Raw genomic sequence first — 19,008 nt, 5'->3', positions numbered from 1 at the left:
ACACCAAGCTCTCTTGTCATTTCACCTGGGTAATGTTCTCTGTCCTTTTTCTAAAATTGCCAGTCTACCCATACGTTCATCTTTTGATTTCCTCCTCTCCCTGGCACCCTGCCCCCCTCGACTTGCTGAGGGGGTGGTGGTGTAATATGGAAATGAGTTACTCTTAATGCAACAGTACCCCCTACTGGCCATGCGGGGAGTACCACCACACGGTATCCAGTATATTCGAATCAAGTTGCTGTGTGAAATTAGTGCCGACGGCGGGGGTCTTTTTGAGAAGGAAAAAAATGCGGTGGTGGGGGTTGGGGGTGGAGAGGCACTGTAGAGAGACGGTATGAGGCAGGATTATTAACAGCGCCATTAAAATAGCCGAGGAAGCTGCGCTTGTTAAATCGGAAGCGCTTTGACTGAAACGCACGCAGAGACCCCCACAGAGGAGCGCAAAAAAGCGTCCTTTGAAAGTTAAGAGAGATGCCATCAGAAACTCATCTCCCGCCGCGCCGGCGATGAAACCGGGGATGAGGTGGAGAGAGTTAGGGGGCTCTCTTCGGCGGCCTCCCCCCCCCCCCGTAAACCCAAGATCGGGCGGTAGATGCGTCGCCACAGAGGTTCGCATTTGCTGCTAAAGCAAGGTGCGCTAGCTAGGTGACTGGATGGAGAAGTGCCGAGTGAGGCGTCCGCGACCACCCCGTGCACCCTTCGCTTTCCGTAAAGCCGGGCAGGTCGTGGGCCGCCTCGCCTCGCCTCTGCGCGGCTGCTTCCCAAGCGCGAAACCTTGCAAGCGCGTGATGCCTCGCTCCCCGTGCGCGCCTGCTGAGCGTAGGTATTTAGCAGCCAACTCTATCCGAAGTTAAGTGAATAATGACGAAAATTACTATTTTCAACTGGAAATGTCTGTGAGCGCTTTAGAAGATTTGATCTAATAATGGCCTCCCTGGAAACCTTGCATTTTGGTGACTTTCATGCTCCTAGCAGGGGGGCTCATCTTCTCTTCTCTCTCCGTAGCGCGGCTTAACCGCAATCCTTATTATGCTCTGGCTGAGCACGAAAGGGGTGTGTGTGTCGGCGTGCGTGCGCGCGCGCCAGCGGGAAGGTTGCCCCCCCCCCCCGCTCGACGTTTCCCCTTCTTCGCCACCACGAGAATCACCAGGCGGCTCTTCAAAGGAAACCCACCTCAGCTGCGCTCGCAGTTACTTCTTGTCGCTGCTGCTCTGTTACAAAAGCAGTCGAGAGAGGCTCTTGGCACCGAGGTGCCACACAACGCAAACACGCTGGGTGGGGAAGCAACACCCGGCGCTCTTCCATTGATTATTTCGCTTTTGCGAGTGCTCCAACTCCGCTGCCTCCTTGCAGGAGTCCTTTCTCCGGCGTCGAGTTCCCGTGCAGAAGCATCATCTGCTTAATTATATTGATCTCCCCCTCCCTCCCTCCCTCCCTCCCTCCTTGCCTCCCTCCTCCCGGATCGCCTTGTGCCAAAACAAGACGGGATGCATAATTGGGGGTTTTGCAGTTGCTGAGGTCAAGGCAAGTGACGGGAGCGAGTGCGTGGCGTCCGCCCTCCCCTACTCTGAGCGAGAGACGGCGAGCGAGAAAAGGCAAGCGTTAGGACTCGGGGGAAATCTCTCTCTTTCTCTGCTCCCCCCCCTCCCGCCTCCTCCTCCTTCCCCTTCGCTTCTTCAATCAGCTTGTGCTACTCATCAGATCAGGGATAGCTGAGGCTTCAGCTGTGTGCGCCAGAGAGCCGCTCTCCCAACTCCTCGGTCGTTCCAATGCAAGGGATGTTTGCAAGGCGCGCGGAGAACCATCGGCTGTGCTGCTGCTGCTGCTCCCGCTACCACCCTGGGCAGGGGATGTGAACTCCTTTAAAGAATGACTAGGATTGCCACGATTGCCATTCTTTTGCAGCTGTTGCAAAAAACCGGGGGACAGGGCTTCGCAGGTAAGGGGCGTTGGGCTCTGGCCGCGTGCCTCCGTGCAGCGGGAGGAGGTGGGTGCCTTGAACTCCGAGCAGCGCTCCTCAAGACGACCGTGGGCGCTGCGTCGCGTCCTCCCTTTCCTTCCGGGTGTGTAGCTGCGAGTGTGAAAGGCTAGGTCAGATGGTCATTCCTTGCACGGTGGAAGCTGGACTCCAGGCCCCGTTTACTTGGGAGTCAGCTCCATTGAACTCAGTGGGACTTGCTTCTGAGTAGACCTATATACGTTTTTTGGTGTGTGTTTTTTTTAAAATTGCATTGTATTCGCTGGCTGTCTTGGCTTGTGGGAGATAGACTTCGCACGATGGGTGTCCAGAGCTTATCTGGCAAACTCTAGGTAGAAGCTGAGCTATAGGGAATATAGGCTTTTTGTGGTTTCCTTGCCCATCTTGTTACACACGCGCAACCATAAAACGCCAATCAGGAGGCAGCCTTGAGCTTATTTACCCGGGAGTAAGCCCCATTGAACTCAAGGAAGCTTGTTTCTGTGTAGGCATGCTAAGTACTGCACTAGTTTCTTCAAGTGTGATGAACACGGCTGAGGAACGAGGCTTCCATAGGCAACTGAAAATAAGGAAGCAGGTTAGAGTATTGTTGGCTTTTAGTATCAGAAATGGAACTTCCAAACTGTGTTGTGTTTGGCTTCATGGGATTTTTGTTGTTGTTGGGGGGGCACAATTAGACATGTCTTTATATTTTAAGGAGCCTGTTTTTAAAGAAAAAGAAAAAAAGTTGTGCCTTGTGTGATATTTGAAGGCATGCCTTCCTTTGGGGAGTCAAGGCACTCCAGTCCTTTTTATAGTAAACAGTTGGTCTCCCATCAAAGGAGGAGGAGGAGTGCCAAGTGTTTCAGAAATGTGCCACATCAGGCTGAGAAGTCCTACTGTACCTTTAAATCACAACTTGGGAATGTATTAATTGAAAGTTCATTGGGTAACTCCTCCACCCCTTTCCCCACCAACCTCAGGGATCTAAAGGGCTGGAACAACTTTCTTTGGATGGCTGACAAGTCTGATTTGTTAACTGACACTTGTCCACCGCTGTCATTTTAATCTTGAGAAAGGTTGTGTCTTGGAGCATACACAGCCAAAACCTAGAAGCCCTTTGGAATCTCATTCCCTTCATTCTTCAGTCAGAATTTCCTTGTGAGAGATGGTTCCTCACATGCTTTCTTTATCCTGCTATAAATTTCTCCCCCTCCCACCTTGTAGATCTAAAAAAAAAAAAAGGATTCCTCACATGTTTTCTTTGTCCTACTGTGGACTTTCTTTTATTTTTAAAAGTCCGTCTGAAAAGTAAATAATAATTACCTATATTTAAGAAAATGTCCATCTCGCCTACCTAGTTATTGAAAATTATTATTTTAAATGCCTACAACCCATTTATGGAGACAATAGCTGTAAAGCATGGCTACTTGGGTATTACAAGTATTGAGGCTCGACTCCAGCAACCTTCAGGCTTGAGCGCAATTCAGCAGAATGGTCTTTTGGGCTAAGAAGATGCTGAAAGATCAAAGAACTCTTGGCTGCTCTGTGAAATATACTCCTATTGGCAGAGCATGCAAATAGGGAGATCACTGTTCAGAAGCCTGCAAGAAATCTCTCCTTGAAGGCTTCTACTGAAAATGTTAAACTTAACTTTAAAAAAGGAAGGAATCTTAAGACTGGAAGTGACCCTATTACGCTCTGCAAAAGGCAGAGTGATCTGCATAATGTGCAACAGAAAGTAACTGAGTTACTGTATTTTGGACTTTGCTGGTCTGGTGTGGCTCAGATGTTTTGGACCACAGCTCCCATCATCCATGACCATTGGCCACACTGGTTGGGGCTGGTGGGAGATGTAGTCCAAAGGTTTATCAGATTGGGAAGGCTGCTATATGCCATGTACTGTATATCATTGTGGGGAAAGGAATAACATCTCAGATTTAATTCTAAAAAACTGACAAAGTCACCATTGTGAAACTCCTCCCATGAGAAGGGAGTTAAATATCCTTCCCACTGTTTGTGGCTGCTGAACAGAGGACTTCTGAGATGTGTAAATTTCAAGACAAGTTTAGACTAACATCCTGTTCCTACACATATCGACATGGAAATAACCCCCCATTTTCAGTAGACTTGCTTCTTCCTTTTTTTAGGATTGTTTCGTGAATTATCAACTTGTGCTTGAATCTTTACCATGTTGGATTCTATAGAACTTGCTTCATGCTTGCATCGTCAAAAAGCGGTGATCATATCAGCATTTGTTCTGCACTAAGTTCCACATAACTCAGCAAAACTTGCATAATATTTGTGCATTGCCCGTTACCATTATTGGTAACACAGCTTGCTAATGGCACATCCCCTACCTGGAGGGGCAGCCTGGAGGGTGTGTGTGTGTAATCTGTAAAATGGGGTAAGGGGGTAGATTGAGAGTTCATTATCAAACAGTAGCACTGTGGTCCTTTAATCTGAGTTTTGGTATCAATGTCCAAACTTTTATAAAGCGGAGGAGGAGGTGGGGGTGGAGCCAGAAATGGGAGAGATGGCGAACAAATGCAATTATAAAACTTAAAAGTGAATTGGGCCCCACAGATTAGCCAACGGGTCAGAAGCTTCCATTATCACTGTTTGTTAAGGAAGAAAGCCCGTGTTTGCTTTCTGTGATTGTGACTGCCACCTTTCACCCCTGCTTCAGTTGCCTGCTTTGCTGCTGAAAAAGATAAAAGAATCTTATTTATAGAAATGAACATGACTTGGTGAGCCACTTCTGTAAATGAGGTTATGGGAAGCGCTGGCTGTTTTATTTTTAAGATTACACTTAACCACCGAAGACTTAATGCCCTGTAACCAATTTGCATAGCTAATACTCTGATAATGAAAGCAAAGATGAAATAAACATTCACAAACGCCTCACCTCTCTGATGGATTTTCATGCCTAACCACATGAAAGCTTTCAACTGTTGCAGCCAGTGTATTTTCCCCATTGTCCATCAGATGGTGCTGCCTTCATAACTATTAGATGCAATTAGAGACTTGTCCACACAGGCTTTCCCATTGAGCTATGCTTTCAGTGCCTTTCCATCTTCTGTCTAAACTTCCAGGGTGTCCAGTTCTCTGAAGCTGGCTGTTGGAGTTTTGTTACTTGTTTGCAAAATAAAAAATGGATCGCAGAATATTGGGCCAAGATTGAAAAACCCAAGACTGAAGTGATATCTTGGTACTGCTTCCATCTCCATGTCCCATAAAAGTAAGCAGAGCTGAGGCAAATGCAAATTACAATCTTGTTTCTTGTGAAATTCTTGACCATCAACTTGTAGACTCAGGCTGCAGTCATAGCCCCACTTACCTGGAAGCAAGCCCCACCAAATTCAAAAGGACATGCTTCTGAGTAGACATGGTTAAGATTGTGCTCTTAGAGCAGTAGTTTTCAAACTTTCCTGCTACAGAGAACACATTCCACACACATTTATCTGCTTATGAACGGTTGTCTTCTGTGGACAGTTATAGGGAGGCAATGACAGCTTGTGCAGAGAAAATGTGTGAACTGAAAGCACCGTCTAGAGCAGGCATAGGCAACCTTGGCTCTCCAGATGTTTTGGAACTACAACTCCCATGATCCCTAGCTAACAGGGCCAGTGGTCAGGGATCATGGGGGTTGTAGTTCCAAAATATCTGGAGAGCCAAGGTCGCCTATGCCTGGTCTAGAGGCACTTATGAAAACCTCCACAGCTGCATATTGCATGGGGAGGATCGGTAGTGAAGAGCAGAGTGGGAATCTTCTCCATCATTACTGATTTTGTCACTGAGAAGCCCTTGATAAGCTTGAATCAGAACAATCCAGCATTCCCCCCCCCCATACTTTTGGAAAGACCACAAGTGGGACATGAAACCCGTAGCTTTCACCTGCTGTGTTTGCCTCCAGTATTCTGTGGCCTGCTGCTTCTGTACACAAGAGATCCCATTTAGATCTCTCAGTGGCTATTAGCATTGATAGCTGCCCTTCATGAATGTGTCTATTCATCTTACAGAACCATCTCAGCCAATAGCCATCACCATGCCTTGTGGCAGCGAATCCTACAAATTATGCATTGTGTGAAGGGCTTTGTTCTGCCGGTCCTGAATCTATAGCCAATCAATGTCTTTATGTGAGTTCTAGGATGATGGGCTTTCCAAAGTTTGGAAAGCTGCATCCTAGCACTTCACATTTGGGGTGGGGAAAAAAATAAAATGACTGTTTGCCAAATGGGAATGTGTCACAATTAAGATGCAACTGACAGCAAGCCAGGGCATTTTCCCCACACATCTGTGGAAGTGATCACTTCTCACATAGCTCTGTGCACCACTTGTTAAACAATCATCTGTACTCATCTACTGTTAGAAGTTCCTTGCCAGACTGCTGCTGCTATTTCCTAACATGCATACCACTTGTGGTGAACGGTCAGTGTTTTCTCCGCAATTGTTTTCTCCGCAAAAAGAAAAGAAAAAGGCATGTAGCTCTTCCCTTAGGACTTTCAGATTTGTTCCACGGGTTTTCTTTGCAGGGCAGAATAGTAGAACGTTTCCTGTACTCTTTACATTGGAGTAGTCCATTCGCTTCAGAGTTGACATCTGAGGGGAGTGAAACACAGTATGTTTCATAAGTTCCCCTCGGACAGCAGTAGTCCATTTCAGCATATGTTAACTCTAACCACTGGCAGAATTCTTATTGGCATACACAGTTTGCATGAGCTTCACCAGTAAAGAATGGAGGGGAGTCTACCATCGAAGTTGACAATTGATACTGCTTTGGACTTACATATGAATATGTTCTATGGACGATCCCTGAATTAAGTCCGTAGCATTGGATAACTACTAAGGGAAGGAATGATGCTCCTGTTCAGGTGGTTTTTGGGTAGCAGATGGTGAGAAGTAGGGGATGGAAATGGTGGAGTGGATTTGTGGGGAGGTCTAGTTGGCTATGTAGCACGCCTCTCTCCAACATTTTGAATGTTTGTTGGAAGTCGCTTTGGGCACAGCTTATTGTGGAAAAATGGCATATAAGTAAAACCATTCTACAGTCGTACCTCGGGTTGCGAACACCTCGGGTTACGAACAACTCGGGGTACGAACTGCGCAAACCCGGACGTATTTTCGCTGCGTGTGCGTGCGCAGAAGCGCCGCGCGCATTTGCGCATGCGCAAAGCACGAAAATAGCGCTTTGCGCATGCGCAAAATGGCGTTTTCGGGTTACGAACTTTTCGGGTTACGAACTACGACCCGGAACGGATCACGTTCGTAACCCAAGGTACCACTGTACCTACTTACTTGGTGTCCAGCCCACCATGTCATTTCCCTGACTCTTAAGATAGTTTCCAAAAACTGCTGCTAGATTTTTTTTGCCTCTTGGGAATTTTATTGTTTTATCTGAATAGCAGTTTTTAGTTTCACTGTATGTTGATATATTAGTGTGTGTGTGTGTGTGTGTGTGGTCATATACACAAGTTTTTGGAAACCACTTAGAAACTTAGAAAACACATTATTTTTTGCCACTTAGAAAACACATTTTTAACATGAAAAAATACAAAATTATATAGGTATGAATTAAATAAATAAGTGCAACCCAGTGCCTTGTTATCATCCAGAATCCAAGAGCATCTGGGGGCGAATTTTGTATGCCTCGGGGTTTGTTTTGCCCTTTTCTGTGACCTTTCCTTTACATTACAAATTTAGCTGTAGCAGAGGCGTCATTTTCCTTCCAAATCTGTAGAATGATATGAATGCTTGGAATATTATCAGATGGACCATTGCGAAGAAAAATGCCGCATCATTGTATGAGGCAGCAGGTAAGGGCATTTTTGGCGTTAGAGGCAATGGAAGTTGAAAGTGGGTGGGGGCAGAAATGCAGAGAGATTTGGGAGTACAGTTAATTCACGTTACTAGCCCCCTGCCTTTGGTATGTTGGTCCTGTGCAAATGTAAGATGCTGAATGTGGCAACTGTTAACAATATAGCAATTTAACTACAAAATCACTTTCCCTTTCCTCTGGGGAACTTTTAGCTGTTCAGTCCAATGTTGTTTTCCTCTTGGCTGGCTTGATTTGTTTTTTTGCATAAAAGAACAATTAATGCTAAAAAGGCACTTGGAAAATAACAGCAGGAACTGGGTCTTTGCGTGTAAAAAGGAAAATAGTTACTGTACCTCCAATTTATATTGCACCCCCCCCTTGCAAATGTTTAGCCTTCTCTCTACACACTGTTTTGTCCTGTGTTTGTTTGAGGGAGCCCTAGAGCCTGCCACCCCATAAATGGTTTTTGGAACAGTGTGTGTGTGTGTGTGTGTTAGACAATTAATATTGAATACTGAAGTATCCTTTCTTTAAAATAAGGGATCACTGTTAGTTGCCATGGAAACTACTGTGCTGTCCAAAAAGGTAGATCTTAGTTTTGTGGAGCAGAGATTGGAGCAAAGGTTATTTCTTCTGGCAACTACTATTTATGATGTGCATTAAAACCTTTTGCAGCTAATAGACAAAATAAGATAAATTGATTTTGAGTATTTGTGGCTTTGAACGCTCCCTTAGTTCATGGATAGTTCATCGTCCTTGCCTTTAGCTTTTTAAATCTCTTACTTAGCTACCCCTCTACAAACAACTTACTTCTAGAGAAGTTGCGCTCAAGTCCAGAGGGTTACACCATAGAAAGAGTAATAAAAATTTGCTGTTGTTAAGCACATCTGCAGAAGAATGCAATATCTGTTTCCCTTAGCCTTGTGAGGACAGCAGGTCACTTTTGAATGAATGGTGCTAAACTAGGCAAGTGCCCACATCTGGCCAGGAACAGACTGTAGCTCGGTGGTAGAGCATCTGCTTTGAATGCCAGGGTCCCAGCTTCATTCCCCATCTTTTCAGGTAGGACTGGGTGAGACTCCCTGTTTGAGATCCTGGATAGTTAACTGCCAAGCATTGTAGACAGTGCTAAGCTAGATGGCCCCGGGTCTGATTCAGTATAAGGTAGCTCCCCGTGTTCCTATGTCCTTGGCCTAGGCCATGGTTCATTCATGGCAAGTTCTTCTTCCAGCTGAGCTGTTTGTCTCCAATGCAGATGATACCTCTGAGCAGACAGAAGCTGTGGTAGGTATGCTTAGATGGGAAGTCCAGCTCCGAGGGCCTTCTAGCGGTTCCCTCACTGTGAGAAGTGAGGTTACAGGGAACCAGGCAGAGGGCCTTCTTGCCAGTGGTGCTCTCCCTGTGGAATGCCCTCCCATAAGATGTCAAGGAGATAAAATAACTCTACAACTTTTAGAAGACACCTGAAGGCAGCCCTATATTGGGAAATTTTTAGTGTGTGGTGTGAGTGTGAGTGTTAGAACCCGTCGAGGGTGGCTGGGGCAATCCATATGGATAGGCGAGGTAAATAAAAATAAAAATAAATGATGGAGACTGCAACAGCTATTCCAACCATCTTTTCTTCTTTGGTCCTCTCTCCTTCCACACCAACTTGTGGCATATCTGTAGCCCTGTAGCCCACACATGTGGGAAGGGAAGGGAAACCTCTCCTAGGAGGTGAGAAGCTGTGCCCCATGGCTTGATTCAGTGCTGGGAGCTAAAGGAATTCCTGGTCACAGCCCTGCAAACACTACCTGCATGACAACGATAGAAGCAAAATGCTTGGTTCTTTGGTCCCTGACCTTAAGAATGGTTTGCCATCTGGATAAGGTGGGAGAAACTTCATTGATGGCATATTATGATACCACTTTAATGGTTACGTATTAATGTATTCTGCTTATTATATTCCCTGATTGAGTTTTTATTTTTAATAGAACAGACTGGCCACCTCCTTTGCATCGTGTGCAGTCTTATTATATTCACTTTCCCTTTGTTCAACTCTTTTAATAAACTCCCACTTCTCATCATGTGGCGTCATTTAGTGTGTGGAACTTCCTCCTCCCACTGGCCATTTTAATAAAGGTTATGCCTTTTCCCTTTGGATAACCTTCTCCTTGCAGATGGACTCCGCTTTTGCCGTTGTGGGAAGGTCATACCCATTAAGACACAGCCATGCTGTTTCTAAATGAACAACACTCTGCATATACGCAAACGATGACTTTCTCATGAGTCAGAGCTCTGTAGTCTGGCCCTGTGGGGTGCTGTAACAGCCTAAGCTCCCGCTGCAACTTGCTATTACAGCAGCCAAGGATCATATTTCCTTTATGGGAGAGAGGGGGGGGGAATGTTCTGTCTAATCTAAGCTAAGCATATCACATGCATCTTTTAATCAGGCCTTCTGTTTTTCCCCTCTCTCTTCCTAATAGCAGATAAGTGCATATAATCTTATCATGCAGTGATTCTGAAATGCAAAAAAAAAAAAAAAATGCCTAGAACCAGATCCTGGTGCATTAAATAATATCAGAAGAGCGATTGTGATGACTTTATTAATATATAATGTAGCCCTTTGCTATAAAGTGAGCCAGTACTTATTTGGTATCTGCCCTTGCACAAGGAAAGCAGAGCTTAGATTTTAGGTAACCTATCAGTTTTCTGCAGACAAGGCTTTATAATGAGCAAAGCACAGACCTTGAGTTAGATCACTCCCCGCTCGCTTTGCTCTTTGTGTTAATGTGGAACTCAACTCCTTGCCTTTTTATTTCACTCAACCGCACCAGAGCAGTAGGTTTTGCTTTACTTGCCTTAATTCGGAGTTAAGAATGGCCATGCTGGTGTTCAGTAAAACAAAGCGGCTGGTGGAACAATCCTGTGCACATCTGCTCAAAAGTCAATCCTATTGAGTTCAAGGGGGTTTATTGCCAGGTAACTGCACATAGGATTGCACCCTCAGCCATTTACTTGACACATGCATTTTAGATGAAATGGAGTTTGATTGTGGTGGGAGAAGTTTGGTAGGGGGGACTGTTTGCATTGAGTAAATTAGCGAGAAAAACACCAAAATCAATATATTTCTATATGCAGGGTGTCAGTTTCCACATGGAAAGTGTAACACTTTCTGTAACAACTTCATGGTGAGTAATGGCATCTATTTTTCTAGAAAAAAAGCACTGGGTGTTAATCAGCTGGTGACTGTGGCTTAAAAGTGTTGACTTGCTTGCACGAATGAGCCAATGGACCACAGAGAATTTCCATATCCCCTCCAGCACAAGACATTTAAAACACCACCTGTTTTAAAAATTGAAAGGGCTCTAGATGTTGTGCAGGAATGGGGAACCTGTGACCCTAAAGGCAATCTGTCAGTGTCTGTCTAAATCTGTCAGTTTTATTTTTTTAAAGTTCAGATTTCCACATTTCTGCGTTAGTTTGTGCTTTTCTGTAGGTCTGCATAAAAATTCATCAGCATTAGGGCAAATTTATACTACTAATAATTTTCTTTTTGCAAGGAATTTCCCCAAAATGTTTTATATGCTGTTTTCACTAACATATGCATTTTTTTACACATACATATCCACCAGAGCTTTCCAAAAAGTGTGTCGTGACACATTAGTATGTTGGCTGCAGTGTGCAGGTACATTGCAGGGATGCTCCCCACGCTCTTCCCAGGGCTGGAATGGGATTAGTTTCATCTCTGGTTTGCTAGTTAAACTGAATTACTGTGTTGTGAAATAATGCATGTCTAAAAAGTGTGTCACCAACATGGAAAGTTTGGAAAACTTGGATATACACTACTCTGGAGCACATTATTTCTACGTAGAACTGGATTGCAAAATTCAGAGAAGTGCAAATTTCAAAGGAGAGATGTTTTCCAATTTGCATATTGTTTCAAGAAGTGCTAATTAGGTAGATTCACATTAAAATTTCTCCCCCGTTCTTGGTGACAATATGCAAAGATAAGTTACAAATTTGGAAATGTATGTACAGGCAAGTCACTGGCTGTGTGTTGTAAGGGACGTGGGTGGTGCTGTGGTCTGAACCACTGAGCCTCTTTGGCATGCTGATCAGAAGGTCAGCAGTTCGAATCCGCAGGATGGGGTGAGCTCCCATTGCTTTGTCCCAGCTTCTGCCAACCTAGCAGTTTGAAAGCATACCAGTGTAAATAGATAAATGGGTACCGCTGTGGCGGGAAGGTAAACTGTGTTTCCATGTGCTCTGGCACTTGTCCCGTTGTGCCAGAAGCGGTTTAGTCATGCTGGCCACATGACCCGGAAAGCTGTCTGTGGACAAACACCGGCTCCCTCAGCCTGAAAGCAAGATGAGCGCCGCAACCTCATAGTCGCCTTTGAATGGACTTAACTGTCCACGGGTCCTTTACCGTTACCTTTTTACCTGTGTACTGTAGAAAGCCGAGAATGGACACATGAAGATCCCCCAAAAAGAAATGCGAGAGAAAATGACTGTTTTCTCAAAACATGCCAAATGTTATTGGTGTCTTTTTACAAAGGATTCCTTTATTTTTCAGGGGGCTTATTTCGAAACTGACTTCTTCACTCAAAGGCATCTTCGGTCAAAACCACGTTTTCCTGTTACACTTTTGTGGTTACTGATTTTTAAGATGTAGGGAGCTCAGATGAAGGCAGCATTGGAGTCCTCCTTGCTTCACAGACCCCCTTCACCAAACAGAGATAATATGTGTGTGTGTCTGTTTGCCCCCACTGTATATAGTCCTGACCTCCAGGTGTTCAGCAAGTGATATGAACGAGCCTGCTTACATACAATTGTATGTGCACAGAATACTCTTTCATGATTGGGAACTTTGCTTTTCCTGAATTGTCCAGAGTTATATAAAAACTAGCAAAAAACACCTGTCTAAGAAGAGTCCTGCTGGACCAGGCCAAAGGACACACTTCTTTGAAGTCTCTCAGCCCCACCCACCTCACAGAGTGTTTGTTGTGGGGGAGGAAGGGAAAGGATATTGTTAGCCGCTTTGAGACTCCTTCGGGTAGTGATAAAGCAGGATATCAAATCCAAATTATTCTTCTTCTCTTCTTCATAACCAGGACAGCTCTCCTCCTTGTCGCTGCCAGCAACTAGAATTCCGAGGCATTCTGCTTCTGACAATGGAACATGGTCATCATAGCTCTTAGTCATGAATAGCCTTACCCTCCATGAATTTGTCCAATCCTCTTTTAAAGCAGGCCAGGTTGGTGGTCATCCACCACTATATCATGTGGCAGTGAATTCCATAGTTTAACAGTATGCAGTATTTTCTCTTGTCTGTCTCAAATCTTCCAACATTCAGCTTCCTTTCATGGCCCTGAGTGCCAGTGATATGGAAGAGGGAGAGAGAGAAACTGTACTCACTTTCTTCACACTATGCTTAATTTTATATGCATTTATGAATTTCTCTAATACTTGCCTCTTTTTCTTTGAACCAAAAAGGTCCAACTTTTGTAACTATAGGGTAGTTGCTTCATCCCTTTCACTTTTCTGTGGTGCCAAAATTCAGTCATCTCTATCCTATTTACCTTATTCACTGGCTTCTGGCAAATGTGCCACGCAGAGAACTTGTTGTCAAAGCTTCTGTAGGCTTAATAGTTGATCTAAAACTTGATGACACTCAAGCACACTTCTGATTCAAAAAAAAAGTTTGGCAAATGGTTTGCCTTGGAGAATTAAATTCTTTCTGGAGAAGCAAAAATATTAACAGCACAGATAAACATTTTGCCTTGATACAGTATATTGGACTACAATAACTGTAGGATACAGTTGTGATGACTCCCTCCCCTGTTAGATTTGTGTAGGCTTTGGATGTCTTCATTTATTTAAAGTCTTTTAAACCTGCTCTTCAGACTCCTAGCTTACAGTAATCAATAATAAGTTTGTCCCTGCCTTTGGAATTACAATGTAAGAGACATGACACAAAAGGAAAAGGAATTGGGAGGGAGGAGGAAAGCTTGGGCACTTCTTAGTTATAAGAGTATTATAAAAGTTCTCTCCCCCTCCCCCCGGGAATCAGCTGTTCCTTGTAGGAGTAAAATAACCTCCACATATGGCTTATAAAACATGCTTTAGCTACAGGGTTTCTGATTGAGTCAGGTGGATCTCTTTCTTGCTGTCCTGTAGGCCCTTGGTCGTCTGGCAATAGGTATAGAGCCTGGTGTCCTTCAGATATCCCCCTGCTGTACTCATCTGTTTCACTTTGTGGTGTGTATATGTGAGTGAGATGGATGGCTCCATGTTAGAATTCTAACCGAGTTTTAAATAGATTTTTTGTTTCTTTATAAATTTAGTTCTCATTAAAGTCACAAGTGATTAAATCCACGGAGCAGTCTCCAATTAAATGTAGCTTGTTTGACACTGTGTTCTGTTAGCGTGACTGTCTGTAAAGTGGGCTTTGCGCGTAAGTATCAAGCATTCAGCCTGATATCAAAGAGGTTATGCACTGGAATGTCTTCCTCCACAAACTACTTCCATGCCAGTAGAAAATCTCCCTCTCCAGCTTCAGCTATTTGCTGGATTTTGTTAAGTTTCTACAAATGGGTTTTACACAGTTTGATTTTTAACTTTTTGATTTGATTGTGCATACCTTCTAGCATACTTTGCACGCCATAATAAAATGAGAACCTGAGCAAGCATGTGGATAAACTGGAACACGTTGGATACCAATGTAGGGGTGGCAAGCTCACCGATAAGCAAGCATGCTTTTTTATCTGGCACAGAATTAACCCCAGAGGCTGCCAGGGCCTGAGAAATTAGAAGTCAGTGAACAGCCTCTGAATAATTAGTTGTCCTTGCGTGAACTTGCTAAGTAAATTGTATCTTTGCATAAGTATGTTTGTATAATACTATACATATGCATGGCTGTGCCTTCCTCCTCCCTTTGGTACAGCGATGAAGTGCCCATTATTTAACAGTGGAGCTTGGTAGCAAAATTGGAGAGCAGATGCTTTTAGCTTGGCAGTTTGCAAAATCTTGGGATCTAAATAAAAACAAGAGACATGGTTTTGATTAAACTCAGCAACAATAACCATCATGGCAGCTAACCACTAATAATTTAGAGAGGGCAATTGTAGGTATGCCTATACTAGTCTCGATATCCAAAATGAAGGCAGACATCTCATGAACAAAAGTCCTCATTGTTTAAGGGATCAGTTTCACACGCACACACACACGAATTTAAGCATCTTGGTAGTGTAGGGTTTTAGAAGACAGTACCATATTCTCAGAGCAGTGACTATAAGGAACATCTCCCCCTGAAATAAACTCTTTGCTGCCACCATATTTTGGAGGAGCAGAGCCAGGAGCTCCATGACACTGGATCTCACCCATGTGCTTGTGTAACAAGATGGTTCTCCCCCGCCCCATCCAGCAATCCTCTGTACACCCTCAGTATTGGCTCTGGAGGGTTGGGGTTGTCAGGAGCAGGTTTTGAGGGCACATAGAGTGGTTTGGAAGGGGGAGAAGGGAAACTGGAATACCCTTTGTGCAGGTGGCTGGACATCACTAGAAGTTGCTCATTGTTTGTTGCCCTTGGAAGCACCTGGTATTCTTAATGCCCCTGGAAATGACAATACGGTATTGTTTAGTCATTTAGTCATGTCCAACTCTTCATGACCCCATGGACCAGAGCACGCCAGGCACGCCTGTCTTCCACTGCCTCCCGCAGTTTGGTCAGACTCATGTTGGTAGCTTCAAGAACACTGTCCAACCATCTCGTCCTCTGTCGTCCCCTTCTCCTTGTGCCCCCCATATGGTATTATCTGCCTATTAATAGGAATTGGTTAGTGTGAAGTGTTGTACGTAGGATTTTTATATGGTGAATCATTATGATTGAAAAGCAGTATACAAATACTGATAATGGGTCTCGAGTAAGCTGGTTACTCAGAGTGAGTAAAGCGCAACATTGAAATCAATCTGAAAAGTGAGTCGTGACTAACGGAAGGCCAATTCACTTCAATGAGAATAAGTGCAACTAACTTAGGTTGCAGTCCTATATACGAAGTTGTTGTCGTGGACATTATGTGGATGTGTCTTTTGATAAACAAAATAGAGTGGATGGTTGGATGTGTGTATAAATTCAGCGGTGGTTAGTTTATTTTTTGGTTGCTGTTTTTTTAATGTTGTCAGTATTGGTTTATATATTATGAATGTTGTAGTATCCTATAATATGACTTTTGTTGTAATTGTGCTGTTTAGCTTATTTTTTAGTTGCTTTACTAATAGATTGTAATTGTTTTACTGATGGTTTGTTAATTATTCTATTTGATTGATGTATTTGTGATGTTCTATTTTGTTAGTGTCATTTATTGCTTGTAAGCTGCTTTGCAATTCATGTGAATGAGAAGTAGAATAGAAATTTAATAAATTAGTCAATTAATCAAAACTACTGCTTCTTCCATAAAAATTCTGTGAGCTGTGGTCTAGTCTGTTCAGGGTGCTGAGTTTTGTTAGGAGACCCCCATTCCCCCCTCTGAGCTACAATTCCCAGAATTGCCCAACAATCAACTCTGCTTCCCAGGGAACTCTGGGTATTGTAACTCTGTGAGGGGAATAGGGCTCTGATAACAACTCCCAGCATCCTTGGCAAATTACAGCTTCCATAAATCTTTGGGGGAAACCATGACTCCTAAAGTCCTAAATATATTATTATTATTATTATTATTATTATTATTGTTATTGTTATTGTTATTGTTATTGTTATTGTTATTGTTATTGTTATTGTTATTGTTATTGTTATTGTTATTATGTGGTGTAATAGTGCTTTGGATGTGTGGTGTGGATGTGGCCATAAATATCTCTAGGAAGCTCACCAGTAGGGCATGCTGGTGTTAAGCAATTTACCATTGTTTGTTCCCGGTATCTAGCAATTAGCGGCATACAGCTTATGAACATGGAGTTAATGTGATAATGCAATTTTCTAAATTTTAATGGAGAGGTGCAAAACATTCTCTCCAGTGTAGTGAGATACTCTGCATATTCTTTGGAATAATTTGTGTGGTTTCCCAAAGTTAACGATGGCATTTGCATGATGATGATGTACTGCAATCATGACCCAATACAAATGCATTATCTATAATATGTAATTATATGTGGAAGATGATTAAAGAGTAATGCATTCCAAGATGAATATGAATTGAGGACATTTCCCTCTGCTTTCCTTAGCAGCTCTTTGTAGTGTTCACCATTAATTAGTCTCCAAGTCAGCACATTCTAGTTATTTTGAAAAATGAATCTAACATGTTTTCTTCAGTATCAGAGCTGTACTGAGATTATTTTTTGTCATCTGAGAGAGAGGAAATGAACTACTTGCTTTTCTTTAGCTGAATATGGAGTGCAGTTCCCTTAATACCCAGATAGGGACCCTGTGGGGCTCCTAATCTTACTGGAGTACAACTCCCATTATCCCTAACCATTGGCTATGCTCACCTGGGAGCTGCACCAATAAAGTCTTAAGACGCACAGCTTCCCCACCACTACCTTAATGGACAAATCTGTCTTCTGAATATATATTAAAGCTGTACATTGTAGAAATAAGTTTCTTCATGCAACTATTAAGCATGCACAGCCTTTATTTCACTAGGTAATAAAGAATAGTCTTCAAAGTTTTGAATGTGGAGAGTGAAATGCCTGAGTCTCTGGGCAGGCGTTAGCTCCTCCAACTTGTAAATCAGGGCTGCATTCACTGGGCAGTTCATTGAATTCCCCTGACATTCCCTAACTGCATTATATTTGAGCTGGTGTTAAAAACCACTTCTGAGAACCTCATTGAATGGAGCACACAATTAGGGCTCATTTCTGTATTATTTGATTCCATTGGGAGTGCCATACCTCCAACATATCTCTGGTGAAAATAGGGACGTCCTATTCCATCATTGATGATGATGTACCACACTCATCTGACTGGGTTGCCTCAGCCACTCTGGGTGGCTTCCAAAATATATAAAAACATAATAAAACATTAAACATTAAAAAACGTTCCTATACTGCCTTCAGTTGTCTTCTAAAGGTTGTATAGTTACTTGCCTCTTTGTCTCGGGGGGTCACATAACCTAGAAAATTGTGGCAGGGAAGGGACGAAATTTGGGTTAGTTTACTGGCATACCCCAGTAGTGATGTATGGAAGTGAGAGCTGGACCATAAAGAAGGCTGATCGCCAAAGAATTGATGCTTTTGAATTATGGTGCTGGAGGAGACTCTTGAGAGTCCCCTGGACTGCAAGAAGATCAAACCTATCCATTCTGAAGGAAAGCAGCCCTGAGTGCTAACTGGAAGGACAGATCGTGAAGCTGAGGCTCCAATACTTTGGCCACCTCATGAGAAGAGAAGACTCCCTGGAACAGACCCCGATGTTGGGAAAGATTGAGGGCACAAGGAGAAGGGAACGACAGAGGACGAGATGGTTGCACAGTGTTCTCGAAGCTACGAACATGAGTTTGACCAAACTGCGGGAGGCAGTGGAAGACAGGCGTGCCTGGCGTGCTATGGTCCATGGGGTCCCGAAGAGTCGGACATGACTAAACGACTAAACAACAACAACTGGCATAGAGTTCTTTATTGCCACTTTTATGGAAGAGTCATGGGGGAGTAGAAGCACACGTGTGGAAAGAGGGGGAATAGCGATGTCATCCAGTGTATTTTTGTGGCACGTCACCCCCACTGGTGTGAATAAAATTTAGCATGACATCCCGGTCAAAACCCCACACTTCCATAAGATAAGAGGTACTGCTGTGTGAAAAGAAGATTTGAAAAGATTAGCATCATAGTCAGGAAAACTAATGCCATATTCCCCACATCTGAAATCACACTAGATTATCTGCGTGCCTGGCTTTAGCGCACCTTTGGGGTCGAGGATTGTCTCTCTGATATTCCAGGCTGATTCCTAGCATATTTAACTTGTATTTTAAAGATATTAAGCTTCAAGCTTTTTTAATTAGTAAGATACAGGAGGGGAAAAATTCATGCAGCATCAGAAACTAGCAAACCTGATTCTGCTTCTGTTTTCCAAAGTTTTGCCAATGCATGCTTTAATCATAAAGGTAAAGGTAAAGGGACCCCTGACCATTAGGTCCAGTCGTGACCGACTCTGGGGTTGCGGCGCTCATCTCGCGTTATTGGCCAAGGGAGCTGGTGTACAGCTTCCAGGTCATGTGACCAGCATGACAAAGCTGCTTCTGGCGAACCAGAGCAGCACACG

At 43.6% G+C, this 19,008-nt stretch overlaps 1 protein-coding gene across 1 annotated transcript in view; it reads left to right on the top strand.

Annotated features, from left to right (window-relative positions):
- Positions 1 to 1,568: 1,568 nt before the first annotated feature.
- The window catches only part of PTPRT (protein tyrosine phosphatase receptor type T), a 582,983-nt gene continuing 565,543 nt past the window's right edge, over positions 1,569 to 19,008 (top strand). Inside the window, exon 1 of the mRNA XM_088674576.1 lies at positions 1,569 to 1,939. Coding sequence (XP_088530702.1) covers positions 1,870 to 1,939 — 70 coding nt within the window. The 5' untranslated portion in view covers positions 1,569 to 1,869. The remainder of the gene's footprint in view (positions 1,940 to 19,008) is intronic.

The sequence above is a fragment of the Zootoca vivipara genome, chromosome 7 (genome assembly GCF_965207765.1).
Source record: "Zootoca vivipara chromosome 7, rZooViv2.hap1.1, whole genome shotgun sequence".
NCBI lineage: Eukaryota > Metazoa > Chordata > Lepidosauria > Squamata > Lacertidae > Zootoca > Zootoca vivipara.
Note: the sequence above shows the minus strand (reverse complement) of the source record. Positions and strands in the feature narration are given on the sequence as shown.